The sequence below is a fragment of the Diceros bicornis genome, chromosome 20 (assembly GCF_020826845.1).
Source record: "Diceros bicornis minor isolate mBicDic1 chromosome 20, mDicBic1.mat.cur, whole genome shotgun sequence".
In the NCBI taxonomy this organism is placed as follows: Eukaryota; Metazoa; Chordata; class Mammalia; order Perissodactyla; family Rhinocerotidae; genus Diceros; species Diceros bicornis.
In genome coordinates, this window is record NC_080759.1 from 6027352 (window position 1) to 6046601 (window position 19250).

Sequence of the window (19250 nt, forward strand, 5' to 3'; positions counted from 1 at the left end):
TCTGGATTCACGGTGGGCCCTAAATCTAATGGCAGGTGTCCTTCGAGAGAGAAGGGAGACAGACAGAGACGAGGAGAAGCCATGTGAGGACGGAGGCAGAGACCGGAGTGATGCAGCCACACGCCAAGGGCGCCTGGAGCCCCCAGAGCTGAGGGAGGCCCGGAAGCCTCCTCCCCTAGAGCCTCCGGAGGGAGCGCGGCCCTGCCACACCTTGGTTTTGGACTTCTGGGCTCCAGACTGTGAGACAATGAATTTCTGTTGTTTTAAGCCCCCCAGTTAGTGGTCATTTGTTACAGCAGCCCCAGGAAATTAGTATAGTGACCCTGTGGCTTGGTCCTTGAGACAACCCTGGTCTGCAGGCACACAAACCCAGACATAGACGCTCCAGCCCTGTGTCATCAGGATGGGGCCAGAGGGAGGCCCCTCAGCCAGAGAACATGGGGAGAGAACAGGAAAGGCTGAGTGGAAGATGGGTCATGAAAGCTGGGGTTTAAGAGATAAATAGGAGTTTGCCAGTGGGGCCGTTCTTTCTAAGCAAACTTACCCAGGCCTCTCTGAACCCAACTCTGGCTGAAGCTGAGACCTCATTGCCCAACCCCCTATAATAATAATGGTTATTAGTTCTAGAATATTGGGATTGTAGCTCTCATCAAGTCTGCTCAGTGCTGCCCTGTAAGGGGGGTACTGAGATCCTGAGGTTTGGAGAGATTATTCATGCTCCCAAATCTGCTGGGCATCTCAGGGGCTTAGCCAGGATTGCTACCCAGGGCGGGCAGTGGAAGCCGTCTGGTGACTCGGGCACGTGCTGGCCCGGAGGGACGTTCACATGATGGGTCAGCTGTTCTCTTTGTCTTGTGAACTCGGAGGAGATTTGAAAATAATCTGCTTTTCCTCCTCTTCCAGATCTCCTGCCGTGACCTTGTTGGCCTCATGGCATGAGAAACAGCAATAAAAGTGGGTTTGCGTGCTTTCTGGTGTGCTGTGTGTATTTGACAAGGGTGTCTGTGCCCAAGAGCAGGTGGTGAGGGAAAATTCTGGGAGGTTTGGGGCCGAGCCAGGTGGAGGGAACGGCCTGACCCCTGGTCTCCGTGTTCTGTTTGCCTTTGCCCTGGATCAGCCTCGGGCACCTGTGGACGCTGCCAGGGAGGAATGCAGGATCCCGGTCCGCTGAGTTCATTGCTGGCCAGCTGCCTGCTGCCTGCCCCACCGCGCCTCCCGGCTTGGCCACAGGGCTTGCCATGAGGTCATCGGCTAAAGATATTTCAAAGCGGGACCAGATCAGCCTGGCTGCCAGCATTCCAGAATTTGGTGAAGTGGAAACCGCCATGGACCTAAGGTCCCCCTTTCCTGTCCCCAGGGATCCCCGAGGCCCTCGTTAGTGCTGTGTCCCTTTGAGAAGATCCACAATTAAACTGAACAAACGGGGCCGGCCCCGTGGCTTAGTGGTTAAGTGCACGCGCTCCGCTGCTGACGGCCCGGGTTCGGATCCCGGGCACGCACCGACACACCGCTTCTCCGGCCATGCTGAGGCCGCGTCCCACATACAGCAACTAGAAGGATGTGCAGCTATGACATACAACTATCTACTGGGGCTTTGGGGAGAAAAAAGAGGAGGAGGATTGGCAATAGATGTCAGCTCAGAGCCAGTCTTCCTCAGCAAAAAGAGGAGGATTAGCATGGATGTTAGCTCAGGGCTGATCTTCCTCACAAAAAAAAAAACTGAACAAATTACTGGTCCTGCTTGTGAAGTGACAGGCGCCCACTCATGAGCCAGCAGCTCCCTTCCTGGATATGCACAGTGGAATACTGTACAGCAAAGAAAAAGAACAGACCACCCAGTAGATAACAAAGAACATGGTGACTCCTGGACATGGTGTTCAGTGACAGACACCGGACAGAGAAGACACGCTGGCTGGTTCCGTTTACATCAAGTTGGAAAACAGGCAAACTCATCCGTATTAATAGAGGCGGGCACAGCTGTTATCCATGAGTAGGGAGAGTGATGGGAGGGGGCCCAGGGTGTTCCTGGGGATGGGAATGTTCTGGAACCTCATCTGGGAAGCAGTCCCATGGGCATACTGTCTGTGAGATGTCATCGAACTGAACACCTAAGATTAGTCCTTTTTACTTTATGTAAGTCATATGTTGATAAAAGTTTAAAAATAAAAAGGCAGAGGCTGTGGAAGACATTCTGGTGACTCCTCAGAAAGTTAAACATAGAATGACCATGTGACCTGGTGATTCCACTTCTGGGTATAGCCCACAAAAACTGAAGACAGGTCCTCAAATCTTTGTACCTGAATATTCACAGCAGCACTGGTCACAATTGTCAGAAGGTGGAAACAACCCCAGTGTCCATCAACGGATGAGAAGATGAACAAAACGTGGTCCGTCCATACAGTGGACTAGTACTCGGCTGTAAACAGGAGTGAAGCTCTGACACACGCTACAACCTTGAAAGCCTCATGCTGAGTGAGAGAAGCCAGACACAGATGGCCGCATGTTCTATGATCCCATTTCTATGTGTGATATCATGACTTATGATGAGAAATATATATTTGGTCTTCAACTGGTTTCTGGCACAGAGCTGCTAAAACCCTTGGAATTTCCTGTGATGAGAGCAATAGGGTGTCTTCCGTTGTATTAGTGACATGACTTTTGGAGAGCACCTGAGGACGGGACTGGTTGCCAGGGGAAGCATGTGATCAGAGGATTGGAGCTTTCAGCCCCACCCCCCACCCTCTGGGGAGAGGAGAGGGCAGGAGATGGAGTTCAGTCATTGATGGCCGGTGATGTCATCAACTGTGCCTGTGTCATGAAGCCTCCATGAAAACCCAGAAGGACAGGATGTGGAGAGCTGGGTTGGTGAGCACGTGGAGGTGCCGGGAGGGTGGTGCTCCCAGAGAAGGCACGGAAGCTCCACGCCTTTCCCCGACCTCACCCTCTGCATCTCCTCAGATGGCTGTTGATATGTTTCCTTTAATATCCTTTGTACCGAATCAGTGATCTAGGGAGTAAACGGGTTTCCTGAGTTCTGTGAGCCACTCTTGCAGACATCAAACCCACAGAGAGGCCATGGGCCTCTCATTTATAGCAGGTCGGTAAGAGGCACAGGTGACGGCCTGGACTTGGGATTGTTGTCTGAGGCGGGGGGCACTCTGTGGAACTGAGCCCTCACCTTGTGGGATCTGACGAGACCTCAGGGTAGATAGTGTCAGAACGGAGCTGAATTGCAGGACACGCAGCTGGTGTCGGAGAATTCTTGGTGTGGGGAAAAATCCACACAGCCACATTGGAAATTGGGTGCAGAATTTGATATGAAACGTCCGGAACAGGCAAATCCACAGAGACAGAAAGCAGATTAGTGGGTGCCAGGGGCTGGGGGACGGGGATGCAGAGTGACTGCTCATGGGGACCGAGTCTCCTTTTGGGGTGATAAGCACATTCTGGAATTAGATAGAGGTGATGGTTGCACAATATTGTGAATGTGCTAAATGCCACTGAATTGTTCACTTTAAACTATTGAATTTTCTGTTAATTGTTTGTGGAGCCTCATACTGGGAGGCATGCGAAGCCATCTGTGACAGCCTCCCAGGAGAGGTAGGGGTGAGTGGCGATGGCTTCCGGGACACTCCCCCAGGAGACACTACCCGGGCCTCCAGCCTCAGCACTGCCAGAACCCAGGCATTCCGACTTGAGGCCTGTGGGCCGAGGACGTGAGCGGACCCCATGGCGGACACCCCTATGCCGCTGCTCACCTCCTCACGCCTCCACTGGGGCTATGATTCCCTGTCCCTGGAGAGGGAGCAGGGCCGAATGGAAAGAGGCTGGCCCAGCTCTGAGCAGCCCAGTCAGGCTGGAAGGGATGGGGGCGGCAGCAGGTGTGTTACTGCGCTCTTGAGCGCCTCTGGACGCCCCGAAGCCAGGCCATAATCCCACCGCACAGAGGCTGAGCCGGCGGGGGGCGGGGCGGGGCTCAGCTGGGCACACACAGCCAGGGGGTGTGCGCTGGGGGCGGGGGAGGCCTAGGGCCCGTTCCTCCAGTGGGGGCCTTGCTGTGTCACCCTGTGAGTCCTTGCACCTCTTGCCTACACGTGCCCGTCACACTTTACACCCCCCACGAGCTCCCTCGCACAGCTGCCCATCCTCTCTGCGGCCGGAAGCTGGAAGCAGGCACAGGGGCCGGTTGGTGCCTGGGCCGGGAGTGCTGAGCAGTGGAGGGAGGTCTGGGTGCCCCGGGGCGGAAGGATGTTCCTGGGGCATCTCCTGGCCCTCCAGCATCTGGTGGCTGGACCTGACACCAGCCCTGCCTGCCCTAAACCCAAGCACCCCAACTCCCTGCCACCTCCTCTCTGGGCCCAGCCCAGAGAAGGACAGGGGCCCAGAGCAGCTTCATCCCTGCCCAACCCTTCAAGGAGCCCCCAGTCTGGGGCAGCTAGAGCCAAGCACAGACACTCCCATGCTGTGGAGTCAGGCTGGGCTGGGGGAAAGGATGGGAATTGGCGGTACCCAGCTGAGCCTGGAAAGGTAATGTCAGGGAAGGCTTCCTGGAGGAGGGACTTTTCAAGTAGGATTTTGAAGAACGAATAGAAGTTCTGTAGATGAGGTTGAGTAACTGCAGAAACACCCAGTTTATCACACAGCTGCTCTGTACCTTGCCCTGTCCTTGACGCCTCATTTGACCTTCTCTCCAGGGAAAGTCTCAGCCCTCATTTTCCAGATGAAGAAACAGGTGTGATGGAGAGGAATGACTTGTCCAAGGTTGCTCTTTCTGGCCCTTTCGCGTCTGCTTCCTTTGTTTTCCAACATCTTCAGCCTTTGATCCTAACCAGAGAGGGTAGAGAAGGCATCCCATGGGGGAAGAAGGCCCCCTCTTAAGCTCTTGCTATGGAATTTAGCACATAGTAGGTGACTAATAAGTCTTTCTTGAAAAAGACTTTTTCTCTCCACAAACCCACCAGGCTGGGATGATCTCATTTTGTGGGAGAGGATACTGGGACTCAAAGTGGTGCCCCAGCTTCGTCAGGAGCACGTCCCAGGGAGCAGGCCTGGCTATGACCTTGCACATGGGTGGGCAGGAGATCCTGGGCGGGCCGGGTGCGTGGGTTCTGACTATCAAGGTCGGTCCCGCGGTGTCAGTTCCAGCTCGGAACGCAGCTGGCCCAGCCATGCCCGGCTGGAGCCGCACGGCCGCTGCTCGCTGATGCTGCTGACGCTCTTGGGGATGCGCCCGGGGTGCACCTACCACCCGCCCCGGAGGCGCTCCCGGCCTGCCTGGGCCCCTCAGACCTGCAGTCCTGTCTGGATGTCCCGGAGGCCAGGAGCTGCAGAGACGCCACAGGGACCCGCCAACCAGGCCTCGGGCGAGCCAGGACTCGAGAGACTTGAACACCGACCTCGTCCTCAAGTGTGAGGGAACCAAGACCCCCCGGGCAGCCCCCCAATCTAACCAGTAGTTCCGTGTCATAACGGCCCAGGCCTGCTGCTGAACCTCAGTTTCCCCGTCTGTGAACCTGGCGGGAATCCCGACCCCGCCGGGGCTGATGGGGGAGCTAGCGGCCTCATTTGTGGCTGGACAGGGTGGTGCTCAGCCCCACAGGATTGTTATAACCCCTTCCCAGATCGCAGATTGGGAAACTGAGGCCCAGAGAGGCCAGCGACTCTCCTGAAGGCGCACAGCACCTGGAGAACCCAGAGAGGTAGTTGCCAGGAGAGCCGGTTCCTGCCCTGGGCTGGGGGAGGGGGAATTCAGGAGGAGGGTCTAGGGGTGCACGTGGGGTGGGGGTGGGGAGGACGGGCAGAAGTGCCCAGGCGGTTCCGGATTTGACCCAGTCTCCGGCCAAACACTGCTCAAGTCGCTCGCAGCAGGTACCCTCGAGAATTTTCCCCAACTCCTGTGCTCCATGGAGGCTCAGGGGTGGGGGAGCTCTGGGCTGCACTAGGATCTGAGAGGACTTGTTGTGTGTGGGGGGGTGTCAGGCCAGGGAGAGAGCTCTGGTCCCTCCCTAATCTCACTGTGCTGTGTGACTGAGTAAACCTCTGTCCTCTCTGAGCCTAGCCACTAGGCTGTGGGCGCTAAACCACAGCCCCACCCCTCCATTGTCCCCAAGACCTGGACCACTCTGGGTGGGTGACGGGTCTGAGAATCCTGGGGGCCCAGGATTCTGGAAACTGGGCAACCCGTGTCGTCTGGTACATTTCGTTTCTCAGATATGGAAACTGAGACCCGGAGAGTTGCAAACACAGTAGCTGTTTGCTGTCTCCCCAGCCCCGGGCACTTAGTAGGGCTTCAGTAAAATGTTTCTGACTGCCAGCAGGAGGAGACAGAGACAGCATTCGAATCTCAGCCTCTAAATACCGGCTATACATTCCCTCCTGCAAGTATTTACTAAGCGCCTACTGTGTGCCAGGCATGGTGGTGACAAGTAGACAAAAATCTCTCCTGAGATTCTAGTAGGGAGACGAATGATACACAACCAGGTAAAGGAGGGCAGTGCCGATGTCAGGCAGGCTGGAAGGATGGCAGCCCAGGCTCAGGTTTAAGGGATGGAGTGTGCCCGGTAGAGGAGGCAGCTTGTGCAAAGGCCCCAAGGTGGCATCCAGCTTGGCGTGTGGGAGGAAATGGGCACCCTGTGCCCGGCACACAGTAGGTCCAAGGGTGACTGGCTTCTCTTTCCCTCCCCGCAGGGAACCTCCAGCCTAGCGTCCCGCTTGCCCGTGAAAAACCCTGCTTTTTCCATGCCCTGCTCCTGCTGACCCTAATGGTGCAAAGCCCACAACATGGAGGTTATGTCCTGGCCCCTGAAAGACTGGATCAGCCAGGAAGGGAACCCACCGTCCAGCCAGAGTGCTTGTCAGCCCCTGGGCTGACACAACAACGCCATTTGAGGGCCTGAGGTGACACTAGGCCCACAGGCCAGAATGGCAGCATTTAGGGTGAGGGGGCGTTTGCCAAGGTCCACGTTGTGAAACTGAATTCCTAACTGATGCTGAGCGCCCGTTCCAACAGACCTGTCCCCCGATTCCCTCCCTCCCTATGCGTCCTCCCCACAACCATGTGAGGGGGTGCCTTACACCCTTTTACAGACGGGGAAACTGAGGCTCAGTTGTCACAAGCCGAGTGTCGGGGTCTCCCAGGTCTCGAGGGGCTCCTGTCCAGCCCTGAGCTGCTCCCCCGACAAAAATCGTTTCTCCTCGTCTCTGCTCACCCGAGCCTTCCTTTCAGCTGCCCAGGGACCCACAGAAGTGCCTGCCGCTCCAGGACACGTGGGCCCAGAGAGAGGGGACAGGACGGGCAGAGAAGCCAGTGTCGGCTCCCGGAGGTGGCCCTGGTCCCACTGCCCAGGCCTGGCTCACCCGAGCCGTTCTCGGGGTGAGCCTGGGGCCAGGGCCCCTGTGTCCTGCACACTCTCTGGGGCACATCCCAGAGGAGCCGGGGTGGAATTGCTCTCTGCCCCCGAGGCCTGCGGTGTCCCCGCATCCCCAGGAGGCCCCGTCTGGGGCCTGGGAAGCGGAATGGCTTTCTGCCTGCCCCGGGGTCCCTGCCGTGTTTCCGGGGCTCCCCCACCAGCTCAGGTTTCTATCTGGTCCTAAATCTCTCTAGGGAAAGCCTCTCCTGCCGGAGGTGGCTGTGGCTTCTGTCCCCAGAGGTGGCCCGGCCCCTGCAGCCTCAGGTGGCTCCTTGCTGGGCCCCAGAAGTCCCGTGAGTGCCTTGTCTGCAGCCCCCGTGCCTGGGGCCCCAGGCCGGAGCGGGGTCTGCTGCGCTTTGCTGGGGGCTGGGCTCTGGGAGACCCCAAACTGGACACCCCAGAAAGCAAATAAAACAGTTCAAATATGGGGTTTCTTGCGTGTCTTTGTGAGAAGTTGGCGTCCACCAGGGTCATCCTCAGCCTGGGGTCGTCGGCAGGCAGAGGGGCCCCGAATGACCGAGATCTCCATCCTCGGTGTGACCTGGGCTTGGTCTGTGGTGGCTGCCGTGCGTGTGCCGAATGAAGAAGGACGGGAGGATTTCCGCACTGAGCGCGCTCCCTCCTCACAGCCCACTGCCTTTGTTCTGATGCACAGAGAGGTTGAGTAACTTGCCTGTGGTCACACAGCAAGGGGGTGGGCGCTGGGAATTGAATCATCATCGTGTTGACCCCCAGTGTGTGCAGAATTCCCCCTCACACGACCCTGTGAGAAACTGAGGCTTTGGGGAAACTGAGGCTCTGCCAGTTGAAGCCCCTTGTGCCACATGTCACAGCCATGGAGAGGAGGGGCGAGACTGTGAACCCAGGGCGGCTCCTCTGCAGCTGACAGCTGTCTAGGCTGTTGGGACACGGATTAGGGCAAACTCTTCATGAGGCTTTTAAATTTGGGAAAAACCAGTCACAGACTGAGGGACCTTCAGAATCCCCTCACACACCTAGAAATGTCAGGGAGACGGGTGGCTCAGCCGAAGGCTGGCCGCGTGATGGGTCCCCGTCGTGGAGTTGCCCCCAGAACCCTCCTCACCCACTTGCCCCCTGGGGGTGGTTCCCGTGCACACTCCCGGAAGGTGGTCCCACAGGGGCCGCAGCCAGGAGATCAGTGAGAGCGCCGGCTCCCCATCATCGATCTTGTGGGAGCGCCAGCGCGGAGAGCAGCCGGGTCCGTCCACCCCCGGGTCAGGCCTGGGACTCGGAGGCCTTGCTGCCCTGCCCGGCCATGTGAGGATTACTCAACCACCTGGCTGTCCTGGGGCTGGCTCCCCAGGGCAGGGCGTGTGGCTGCGGGGCGGCCGCACTCCTCACTGACCCTCACTGTGTGTCCTGAGCTGGGGGGGGCGAGAGGCCCAGCTCTGAGCAGCCCAGTCAGGCTGGAAGGGATGGGGGCGGCAGCAGGTGTGTTACTGCGCTCTTGAGCGCCTCTGGACGCCCCGCAGCCAGGCCATAATCCCACCGCACAGAGGCTGAGCCGGCGGGGACGGGGGGGGGGGGGGGGCTCAGCTGGGCACACACAGCCAGTGGGTGTGCGCTGGGGGCGGGGGAGGCCTAGGGCCCGTTCCTCCAGTGGGGGCCTTGCCGTGTCACCCTGTGAGTCCTTGCACCTCTTGCCTACACGTGCCCGTCACACTTTACGCCCCCCACGAGCTCCCTCGCACAGCTGCCCATCCTCTCTGCGGCCGGAAGCTGGAAGCAGGCACAGGGGCCGGTTGGTGCCTGGGCCAGGAGTGCTGAGCAGTGGAGGGAGGTCTGGGTGCCCCGGGGGGGAAGGATGTTCCTGGGGCATCTCCTGGCCCTCCAGCATCTGGTGGCTGGACCTGACACCAGCCCTGCCTGCCCTAAACCCAAGCACCCCAACTCCCTGCCACCTCCTCTCTGGGCCCAGCCCAGAGAAGGACAGGGGCCCAGAGCAGCTTCATCCCTGCCCAACCCTTCAAGGAGCCCCCAGTCTGGGGCAGCTAGAGCCAAGCACAGACATTTCCATGCTGTGGAGTCAGGCTGGGCTGGGGGAAAGGATGGGAATTGGCGGTACCCAGCTGAGCCTGAAAAGGTAATGTCAGGGAAGGCTTCCTGGAGGAGGGGCTTTTCAAGTAGGGTTTTGAAGAACGAGTAGAAGTTCCGTAGATGAGGTTGAGTAACTGCAGAAACACCCAGTTTATCACACAGCTGCTCTGTACCTTGCCCTGTCCTTGACGCCTCATTTGACCTTCTCTCCAGGGAAAGTCTCAGCCCTCATTTTCCAGATGAAGAAACAGAGGTGTGATGGAGAGGAATGACTTGTCCAAGGTTGCTCTTTCTGGCCCTTTCGCGTCTGCTTCCTTTGTTTTCCAACATCTTCAGCCTTTGATCCTAACCAGAGAGGGTAGAGAAGGCATCCCATGGGGGAAGAAGGCCCCCTCTTAAGCTCTTGCTATGAAATTTAGCACATAGTAATAAGTCTTTTTTTGACAAAATCATTCTATTCTACCCTCCAGGACACCAAGCTGGGATGATGTCTCCATTTCATGGAAGAGGATGCTGAGGCTCAGAGAGGTTCCCAGGGGGCGGTGGGCGGGGGTGGATGGCCCAGCTTCTCCCGGAGCCCCCCTCCCCAAGCACCTCCCCGTGAAAAGCAGCCCAAGATCCCGCCCAACTGTGGTCCCTGGAGTGTTTACTTTGCACCCACGGCGGGCGGGACCAGGCAGGCGGGGGCGGACAAAGTCCGGGGGACTTATAAAGGCCAGTCCCGCGCCGTCCCGTCAGTCCCCGCTCAGAGCTGAACCAGCACCGCTGTGCGCCGGCCAGCGCTGACGCCCCCGTGCGGCTCCCCGATGCTGCCGCTGCTGCTGCTGCTCTGGTGGCCGCCCCCGGGAGGCGCCCTACCTCCGGCCCGGGAGCACTCCCCGGCCTTCCCGGGACCCTCAGACATGCACTCCAGTCCCGACGTGTCCAGAGTCCGCGAGTTGCGGACACGCTACGAGCACCTGCAGACCAGGCTGCTGTTGAACCAGACCTGGGAAGACTCGAACCCCGACCTCATCACCGCTGCTCAAGTCCGGATACTCACCCCAAAGCGTGAGTGAAATCTCAGAGACAACCCCCCCCCCCCCCCGGGCAGCTCCCATCATCATAAGCAGTGATTGGGCCATAGAACCTGCCGCGGAGCCTCAGTTTTCCCATCTGTGGACCCGGCAAGAACGTAACCCCTCGGGGCTGATGGGGGAGCTGGCGGACCCGTTTGCGTGGGAATCAGGCGAGGCTTAGCCAACGTGAGATGTTACCACACCTCCTCGCATGGCAGATGGGGAGACTGAGGCCTCGAGAAGCTCTCACAGAGCCTGGAGAGCCCAGAGACAAGGTCGGGCCGGGGGACGGGGTCCCTGTCCTTGGATGTAGCTGGGGTTGAGGTGGGGGTTGGGGGGATCCAGGAGGAAGGATGCCGGGACGGGAGGAGAAGGGGAGGGAGCGAGCGGTGCGCAGCAAGGGCAGAACCTGCCCGGGCGGGTTCCGAATCTGATGCAATCGCTCTAGGAGGCTCTACTCAAGCCGCACGTGACAGGTGCCTTGAGGGAGGAAGGGAGGAGGGTATTCTCGCGCCCTCCACGGAGGCTCCGGGGGTTGGGGAGGGCAGAAGAAGAGCTGGGCTGCGCTGGGAACTGGGAGGGGTTGGGGGCGGTGTCAGGCCAGAAGGGAGCGCTCTTATCCCGCCCCAATCGCACTTGTGCTGTGACACTCCAGGTAAACCTCTTGCCCTCTCTGAGCCTAGCGACTGGGTCGAGGGTCCTCAAACCCCAGTCCCCCCGTATCCCCAACACCTGCACCAGCCTCGGGGTCTGAGAATCCTGTGGAGCCGTACCCTTCATTCCTCAGATATAGGGCTTCATTAACACGTTTCTGACTGCCAGAAGGGGAAGGCGGAGCCAGCGTTTGAATCTCAGCCTCTAAATGTGGGCTATACATTCCCTCCTGCAAGTATTTACTAAGTGCCTACTGTGTGCCAGGTATGCTGGTGACAAGCCGACAGAAATCCCCTCTGAGATTCTAGTAGGGAGACGAATGATACACAACCAGGTAAAGGAGGGCGGTGCCGATGTCAGGCAGGCTGGAAGGATGGCAGCCAGGCTGAGGTTCAGGGGAGGAGTGTGCCCAGTAGAGGAGGCAGCTTGTGCAAAGGCCCCGAGGTAGGATCCAGCTTGGTGAGTGGGACGAAATGGGCACCCCGCACCCGGCACACAGTAGGCCCGTGGGTGACTGTCCTTCCCCTCTCTCTCCCACAGTGAGACTTGGGCCCGATGGCCACCTGCGCCTGCGCATCCTCCGGGCCAACCTGACGGAGGGGCTCCCCGCAGGCTCCCGTCTGCACCAGGCCCTGCTCCGGCTGTCCCCGAGGGCGCCACGCTCGTGGGACGTGACGCAGCAGCTGCAGCGGCAGCTCAGCCTTGGAGCCTTCAGGGCTCCCGCACTCCGCCTGCGCCTGCCGCCGCCGTCGGACGGGTTACTGGAGGCACTGCCTTCTGCACGGCCCCAGCTCGAGCTGCGCTGGCGGTCCCCCGCCGCCAGGGGGCGCCGCGGAGCGCATGCGCACCCCCAAGACAAGTGCCCGCTTGGGGCGGGGCGCTGCTGCCGCCTGCTGAGCCTGCGCGCGTCGCTCGAAGACCTCGGCTGGGCCGACTGGGTGGTGGCGCCGCGCGAGCTGGACGTGCGCATGTGCGTCGGCGCGTGCCCGAGCCACTTCCGGTCGGCGAGCAGGCACGCGGAGGTGCTGGCGCGGCTGCACGGCCTGAGTCCTGACGCCGCGCCCGCGCCGTGCTGCGTGCCGTCCAGCTACGAGCCCGTGGTGCTCCTGCACCAGGACAGCGATGGCCGCGTGACGCTCACGCCCTTCGACGACCTCGTGGCCGGCGGCTGCCACTGCCAGTGAGCGGCCTACTCCTCCACTTGCGGCACGTGCGCCGTGGAAGTGACCTCGGTGGTCCTGGCCTGCCGAATGGGCTTGCGGGTCCTGGACTATCTCGTTCCTAACCCCTGCTGTCTGCCCCTCCTGCCCAGACCTCTGTATTTATGTTTGTATTTATTATTAATTTATTGGGGCAGTCTGCCTGGGGACTGGAGGGCTGGTCCGACCGGGTGTGCATTTATTTAAAACTCAGGAAATAAAAATGAAGCTGTCTGACCTGACCCCTGTGGTGGTGACCTAGGGAAGATCTCGCCCCTCCCTGGCCTCAGTTTCCACAGGGGACCTGGTACAGGGGTGAGTGGACCCGTTCAGGGAATGGATGGCAGGGCGTTGTTGGATGCTGGGCATTGGCTGGCTCCCATGACACTAATGGGCCTGAAGGGCAGCCGAGGACATCTCTCTCTGTCTTGGTGCTGCTCTATCTCCCTGTTCCTGTTTCCATTTGAGACCCTTCTGGGGCTCAGTAACCCTCCATCTCTCCTCATGTCTCAGTACTCCTGTTTCTATAATGATCTGGCCCTGGTTTTCTCTCCACACTGGAGTTAACTTTCTAAACACAGGCAGCCCAGAGTCATGTCCATCTGCCATCAAGCGTGTTGTGTGTGATGCGGCCCCTGATCTAGAAGAGTCCCATCACCCCTCTTGTTTGTGGAACCTCCCTCCCTGTTAATGGTGTCTCTACTCTTTCATATAAAAAAAGCAGGGAGAAATAAATAAGTTGTGAAGAACACTTTCACGTTCACCACATCTCCCTGGTTATATATTCTTCCTACTTAGGATTTTGGAGTTGCTGAGATGTGCTGAGTCCAGCCCCTCCTCACACCCACCTGCTGCCCACCATGAGACTCTCTGAGAGGAACTGTTATGGAGGTCTGGGGGACAGAGAATCCACCTCCAGCAGTGAGTGAGGTGTGTCGCCTGTGAATGCCACCACCCAGAGGCAGACCTGAACGACTGTAGGTGCCCCCAGATGTTTCCAGTGAGTGCCCACTTTGTGCCAGGCCTGGCTGTGCGCTGAGGACACAGAAATAACAAGACAGGCAGAAACCACCCCACTCGAGCTTGGTTGAGTGAGGGAGACAAATGAGTACAAAGATAAATCATTAAAAAGCGGCCAATTGTAGTAAGAATTGTGCCGAGCAGTCACCCCAAGCAACGCGTTAGTGAATGAGGCCGAGGGGATTTAGATGACTGGGGAGGAGGCCTCCCTGAGGAGGTGACATCTGAACTGAGAAGTGGAGGAAGGATGGGACTACGAGGGAGAGCTGGGGGAATGGGCATTTGAGGCAGAAGGAACAGCAGGTGCAAAGGCCCTGAGGTGGGAACAATCTCAGTGTCCAGCAGCAAAACTATTGAAAATGTGGCCAGAGAGGTGAGCCCAAACTCACCAGATCTCCTGGGTGGTGGTGGGTGTGTGGATCTGTTGGAAGAACAATGGGTTGGTGTGAAGGGTGTGAAAGCTGGGGAGGAAGGGGATCTGATTTATGCCAGGAGGGGCACAGGGACTGGGGGCAGGAGTGGGGGCTTGAGCAGTGTGTAGCATGGGAGGGATACAGAGGCGCAAGCAAGCAGAAGACCCTCACAGGCCCCCTCTCTTGCCTCAGGTCACTCTCAAGTGTTGGGGAGCCAACGGGGCCTCAAAATTAACCTCCACACCGGGGTCACCCACAGCTAGCAGATGCCATACCGAGTCTCTCCCCAAACGCCAGCTGTTGCCTCTGCTGGCCAGTGTGCTGGCCACGTGCCTTTTCACACCCCCAGGCTGACACACGTGCTTTTCCCCCTGCCCAGTATGCCTTTTTCTCTCCACTTCTCAAACTCCTATGCATCCTTCAAACCCCACTCCAGATTCCCCTCCTACACGCAGCATTTTTCAAACTCCTTCAATCATCACCCTCTGGGGACCCTGGCCCCATCCCTCCCTCCAGCCCGGGCTTGACTCTCCAGGACTGGGGATGTCTGTGTCCAGCTGTCTCCCCTAGACTGGGGGCTTGGCAGGAGCCAGGCTGGGAGCAGCTGACAGGAAACCCAGTGGAGGCATGACCTTGAACAAAGTGAGCTCCGGGATCAATTCACTCTGCCTGAGGAGGAACCAGGGAGGGCTTCTCAGAGGAAGTGACCCTGCACCTGGGCCTTGAAGGGCCAGCTAAGATGTCTCTGCATCAGAGCTGACACAGCCGTAGAGACCAATTGGAATCCTCCTGTTTTAGAGACTGGGGAGCTGAGGCCCAGAGAGCTAATGGCGGGATTAGGACTTGGACCCATGCCTCCTGACGCCCAGGCCACTGTTCTGCATCTGTATTGAGATGTTTAAGTGTGAGAAAGAGTGGAAGGGGGTGGCGTTCTGGACAGGAATGGCCTGGGCAAATGGTACAGAAAAGTGAAAGGTTTTTTCCAGGAGGGAGGTGGGCTTGGTGGGGAGGAGGCCCAGACCAGAAGGGCAGAGGGAGGGGAGCAGGTAGTGAGGCGAGCAGGGCTGGATCCCGCAGGTCTCAGCCACCAGGCCGAGGATCTGGGGGCAATGGGGAGCCACGTAGGGTACGTGAGTGGGGTGGTGGTGGGGGGACGCGGCCCCATTCATGAGTTACAAAGATCCCTCTGCGGCTGGCGTGGGCTGCCTTGGGGGCCGAGCGGGCCTGAGAGGGACAGAGGGAGGGACGGGGGGTGGGGAGCAATGCGGGAGTCTCAGAAAGAGGTATGGTCTTGGGAGCTCAGGAAATCCCCACCGCGAGGAACCGACTTGCCCTGAGCCTTTATTGAGCGCTGGCTGCACACGGCGGAGTTCACACATCGAGCCTCCTGTCCCTGTGTTGGGGTCTCTCCTCCTCCCCTTCTGGCAGCCGAGGGGGCTGAGGGGCAGGGTCAGGGCTGGGGAGGCGGCTGCAGAGCCTCCCTGGGGCCTCGAGAACAGTCCTTCCCTGTCCCCACTCCTCAGACGGGAGAACTGAGGCCAGGGACGAGCTGGAAGGGGGCAGGCTGGATTGGGGATGTGGCAGCTCAGCGCCCGGGGATCACGTACTCCTCTTCGCCCAGCGGGGCCCGGCCCAGCGACTGCAGGTTGCAGTAGACAGGCTGGGAGGCAGGGTCAAGGCCCTCGTAGTTCATGTAGAAGCTGCTGTCCTCTGACGGGTGAGCCCTGTGGGAACAGACACACCAGAGGGGAGGGAGGACTCAGGCGGCAGGCATGTCAGCCGTGAGAGGCAAAGACAGTTCAGGGCAGCTGCGTCCACTACTAACATTCACATATGAGGAAACTGAGGCACGGAGCAGCGTTCTCCCAGCCTGGCCAACTTTCTCTGAGGAAAGGAAGTAGGGGCCAGTGATTCAGGGAAGATTCTGTGGATTCAGCACTGTAATGCTGCATCCGATGACCTTGCGCTCATTGTAGGGTTTCTTCTTCCTTAAAGCTGAGATAGTTACCCCTTTTTTACATTAAAATCTAGACCTTGGTTTCCTCTTTTTTTTTTTTTTTAAAGATTTTATTTATTTATTTTCCCCCCAAAGCCCCAGTAGATAGTTGTATGTCATAGCTGCACATCCTTCTAGCTGCTGTATGTGGGACGCAGCCTCCGCATGGCTGGAGAAGCGGCGCGTCGGTGTGCGCCCGGGATCCGAACCCGGGCCACCAGCAGCAGAGCGCGAGCACTTAACCGCTAAGCCATGGGGCTGGCCCTGGTTTCCTCTTGAAAAATCAGAAGCTCTGAGTCACAGCAGCCACATGGATACAGGTGGCTGGAGCCAAAGAGTGTCTGCCCCTTTAGATGGGAAGTGTCTTCGCCAGACCCCTGAAACAACTGACTTTGTGGCCTGGATATAAAAATCAATCTTTGAGCCTCAGTTTCTGCATCCATAGACTTGGTCAGGAGAAGGTAGCTTCTTAGGAAGGTCTAGCTATGGTAGGCAAGACCCCAGAGAAGAACTTACCTGCCTCCAGAACAACTTAACCCCACCCCTGGCTCCTCTGGTAGCAAAGGCCACTTTGGATAAGTGGTGTCTATCAGTCGTTCATACTTTAGTATGAATTACTCTGAACATATAAATGGTTGTATAGGGATGGACAGGACTGGGAGTCAGGGTTTGTTTCCTGCCTCTACTTCTGACTCACTGTGTGACCTTGGGCAAGTCATCACCCTTCCTCCCAGAGCCTCCGTTTCTGCAACTGTAAAATGTAGGATGGATTGACACATCAAATTCAAAACAATGTCTTTGGAGGAGACTGAGCCCTGAGGGCTTGGTGACAGTGAGGCAGAGGGAGCATCAGAGCACAAGCTGCCTTAGTGAGGCTAGTGATTTCCACTCCCTGCCGCAGACCACTTCTGCTTTTGAGCCCTATTTGCATCTGCTTTGTATTTTCTCTCATTTCTCACCAACAGCCTCCCGCGGATGTCCCCACCTCGTGGATTCCGCTGTTGAACCCAGCCATGACCCTATCCCCTTCCTACTTGGACCCTTCTGAGTAGGGTCCAAGACCCCTCTCACATCTTGCCTTCACACAGCTCACTCACAGAAGACCCTCTGTTCTCTCCCCTCTCCAGGCCTCTGCCCTGCTAGTGCTGCCCCCTGAAATGCCCTCTACTCCCTCATCCGCCCTGGAAAAGCTGGACCCATCTGTCTACACCCGGCCAGGTCATCCAGAGGTGCTGGGGCTGCGTGGAGAGAGAGGGACTCGGATGGCCTTCTTAGCATCTCCTGTGTGACAAGGAGGGGTGGGGGGGCTGCCCCCATTTCACGGAGACGGAAACAGAGGTTCAGAGACGGCCCTGAGTCACACAAGATCCGAGCCCAGGTCGCTGACCGCTACCGCAGAGCCCCCCTCTGCCTGGAGCACCTGCCTCCTCTCTCCTCGTCCTTGGCAGCAGAAACTGGGTTTGCAGGTCATGAAGGAGGAAGCTTGTCCCATATACAGGGACTCAATTCTTATCCCAACTCCATGAGGCAGGGGCTGTTAGTATCCTATTTTACAAATGAGGAGACTGAGGCCCAGAGAAGTCAAACTACTTGCCCAAGATCACATAGCCTGTAAGAGGCAGAGATGAGATTTGAACCCCGGCCATTTGGCTCCAGGGTTGTGCAGGCAGACGTGTGTGGGTCACTCACCTGTATTCGGCCCACTGGTGCCCGGCATCCGGCTGGCCCACGAACACATTCTCATAGTCGGGCGTGGAGGACCTGGGCAGGGTGCCCTCTGAGGGCTTGGGGCTGAGGCCTCGGCTACTGTACCTCGGCTGCCGGCCGGAGCTGGGCCTGGGACCACCCTGAGCAGCCTGTGTTTTGCCCAGGCCCTGGCTACTGGATGTCCAGCGTCTCCGGAGTCTCCAGGCCAGCACTGAGCCAGCAATGGCGAGCCCCAGAAGCAGGCTTCCACTGGCCACCAGTGCCCCAATGGTCACTGGGGCCAGGCCAGGGGGGCAGCTGCCCTCCAGGAAGGCGGAGGCATTGTGCCAGGTGCCGCTGTCTGCGTGCAGGCACTGCAGAGGTGGCTGGTCAGAGCAGTTGTCTTGCCGGAACTCGCGCCAGGATGCTAGGAAGCAGAGGCAGTCGGCCTTCAGGTCAAGGTCACAGCGTTCAGCCAGCGCCCTGTCCACACGGTCCAGAGGGTTGCGCGTTACGTCCAGGACCCTCAGCTTCCCCAGGTGGGCGAAGAACAGCAGCGGGAGCTCTTGCAGGCGGTTCCCCGACAGGTCGAGGATGCCCAGGCTGGGGGCCTGCAGAGACTGGTTCTGGGGCAGGCTCAGGCCTTGGCCACTGAAGTTCAGGCATGTGGCTGTGAACTCCTTGGTCCAGTCCACGACTCCCGAGGACACGTTGAACACGTCGCAGGACAGTCCCTGGCTGCCTGGATCCTGCAGCGGCAGCAGCAACAGCAGCACCCACGCCAGGGCGCCCCCCATTCAGGCAGCCTAGGTAGAGACACCGGAATGCAAGCCCCGACCTCAGCCTGTGGTCACCCTCGCCCTCACCACCTGTGTTTCTTGTTGTTATTCTTTTATAGCTCGGAGCAGCTCAGGAAGCTTCTGATATGCTGAAACGCAGCCCCTCGCTGGTCGGCTCTGGCCCCCAGCCTCAGTCTCTCCTTCCGGGGAATGGGTACATAACCCCAAATCCCGGGCTGGGAAGGCGAGGAGGAGACCCCGCCAGGTGACCCCCTTCCCCTTCCGCAGATGAGACCCTTCGGGCTTTGCCCATTTCCCCCACGCCCCCACCCCCCTCCGAAAAGTTCGGGGGCCCTCATTGGCCAAGACGGGGCCCTATGCAAATGAGAGGTTGCCCCGGAAACGGCCCCGCGCCGGGCCCCGCCAATTGTTTCCTCCAGAACTGCGCGCCGCTGGGAGTCCTGGGCCGGACTGGGGTGGGGGCTGCCGAAAGGGGCCCCCAGCTCTGATGTGCGGCCCCTGCACAGACCCGAGGCCCAGCGCCTCCGACCTACTTTTCTGGTCCCACCGCCACGCCTTTGCCTTGGCGGTGCTGGAAGGCTCCCGCGCGGGGGGCTGCGTGGCGGCTCACCTGGACGCGGGGCCGGAGCGGCGGGCACCCTCCGCGGCTCGGATCCGCTGTGGTCCCTGCCGCTCCTCAGGCTCTCCACCCAGCGACTCAGCGGGAAGAGGAACTGGTGTCCGGGTGGAGTGCAGAGGGGAAGAATGAAGAGGACACAGAGACCCGCCCCCCGGAAAGACCTCAAGGCCCAGAATTCTCACGGGAGGGGGAGGGGCGGCCCGCTTCCCACTTGCTGGAACCCAATGACTACATGTCCCCCATTAACACCCCAACTGACCACTACCTCATCAACTCGCTTCCCAGTCTCAGCTCAGTTGACTCCCAACCCATGCGTTCATTTCTTCGTTCAACAAACA

At 58.9% G+C, this 19250-nt stretch overlaps 2 protein-coding genes across 2 annotated transcripts; one reads left to right on the forward strand and one right to left on the reverse strand.

Moving 5' to 3' along the window:
• The first annotated feature begins 3729 nt into the window (after positions 1–3729).
• On the forward strand, positions 3730–12620 carry GDF15 (growth differentiation factor 15). Its single transcript, XM_058563441.1, has 4 exons — positions 3730–3881; positions 5140–5409; positions 10228–10517; positions 11720–12620. Exons 1-4 carry the CDS (start codon positions 3730–3732, stop codon positions 12361–12363), a joined length of 1356 nt encoding a protein of 451 aa, XP_058419424.1. The 3' UTR covers positions 12364–12620.
• Positions 12621–15058: 2438 nt separating this feature from the next.
• Positions 15059–19001, reverse strand: LRRC25 (leucine rich repeat containing 25). Its single transcript, XM_058563779.1, has 3 exons — positions 18904–19001; positions 17497–18299; positions 15059–15535 (listed from the first exon to the last, which is right to left on the reverse strand). The coding sequence occupies exons 2-3, from the start codon at positions 18288–18290 to the stop codon at positions 15397–15399; spliced, it is 933 nt and encodes a 310-aa protein (XP_058419762.1). The 5' UTR covers positions 18291–18299; positions 18904–19001; the 3' UTR covers positions 15059–15396.
• Positions 19002–19250: the final 249 nt, after the last annotated feature.

Bases quoted from the DNA above. Each gene is read 5' to 3' on its own strand.
- GDF15 (XM_058563441.1), top strand. From the start codon at position 3,730: ATGGCGGACACCCCTATGCCGCTGCTCACCTCCTCACGCCTCCACTGG. The intron at 3,882-5,139 runs GTGTGTTACTGC...CCGCGGTGTCAG, and splicing joins AGGGATGGGGGCGGCAGCAG to TTCCAGCTCGGAACGCAGCT. The intron at 10,518-11,719 runs GTGAGTGAAATC...TCTCTCCCACAG, and splicing joins CCGGATACTCACCCCAAAGC to TGAGACTTGGGCCCGATGGC.
- LRRC25 (XM_058563779.1), bottom strand. From the start codon at position 18,290: ATGGGGGGCGCCCTGGCGTGGGTGCTGCTGTTGCTGCTGCCGCTGCAG. The intron at 15,536-17,496 runs GTGAGTGACCCA...CTGTTCCCACAG, and splicing joins CACCAGTGGGCCGAATACAG to GGCTCACCCGTCAGAGGACA.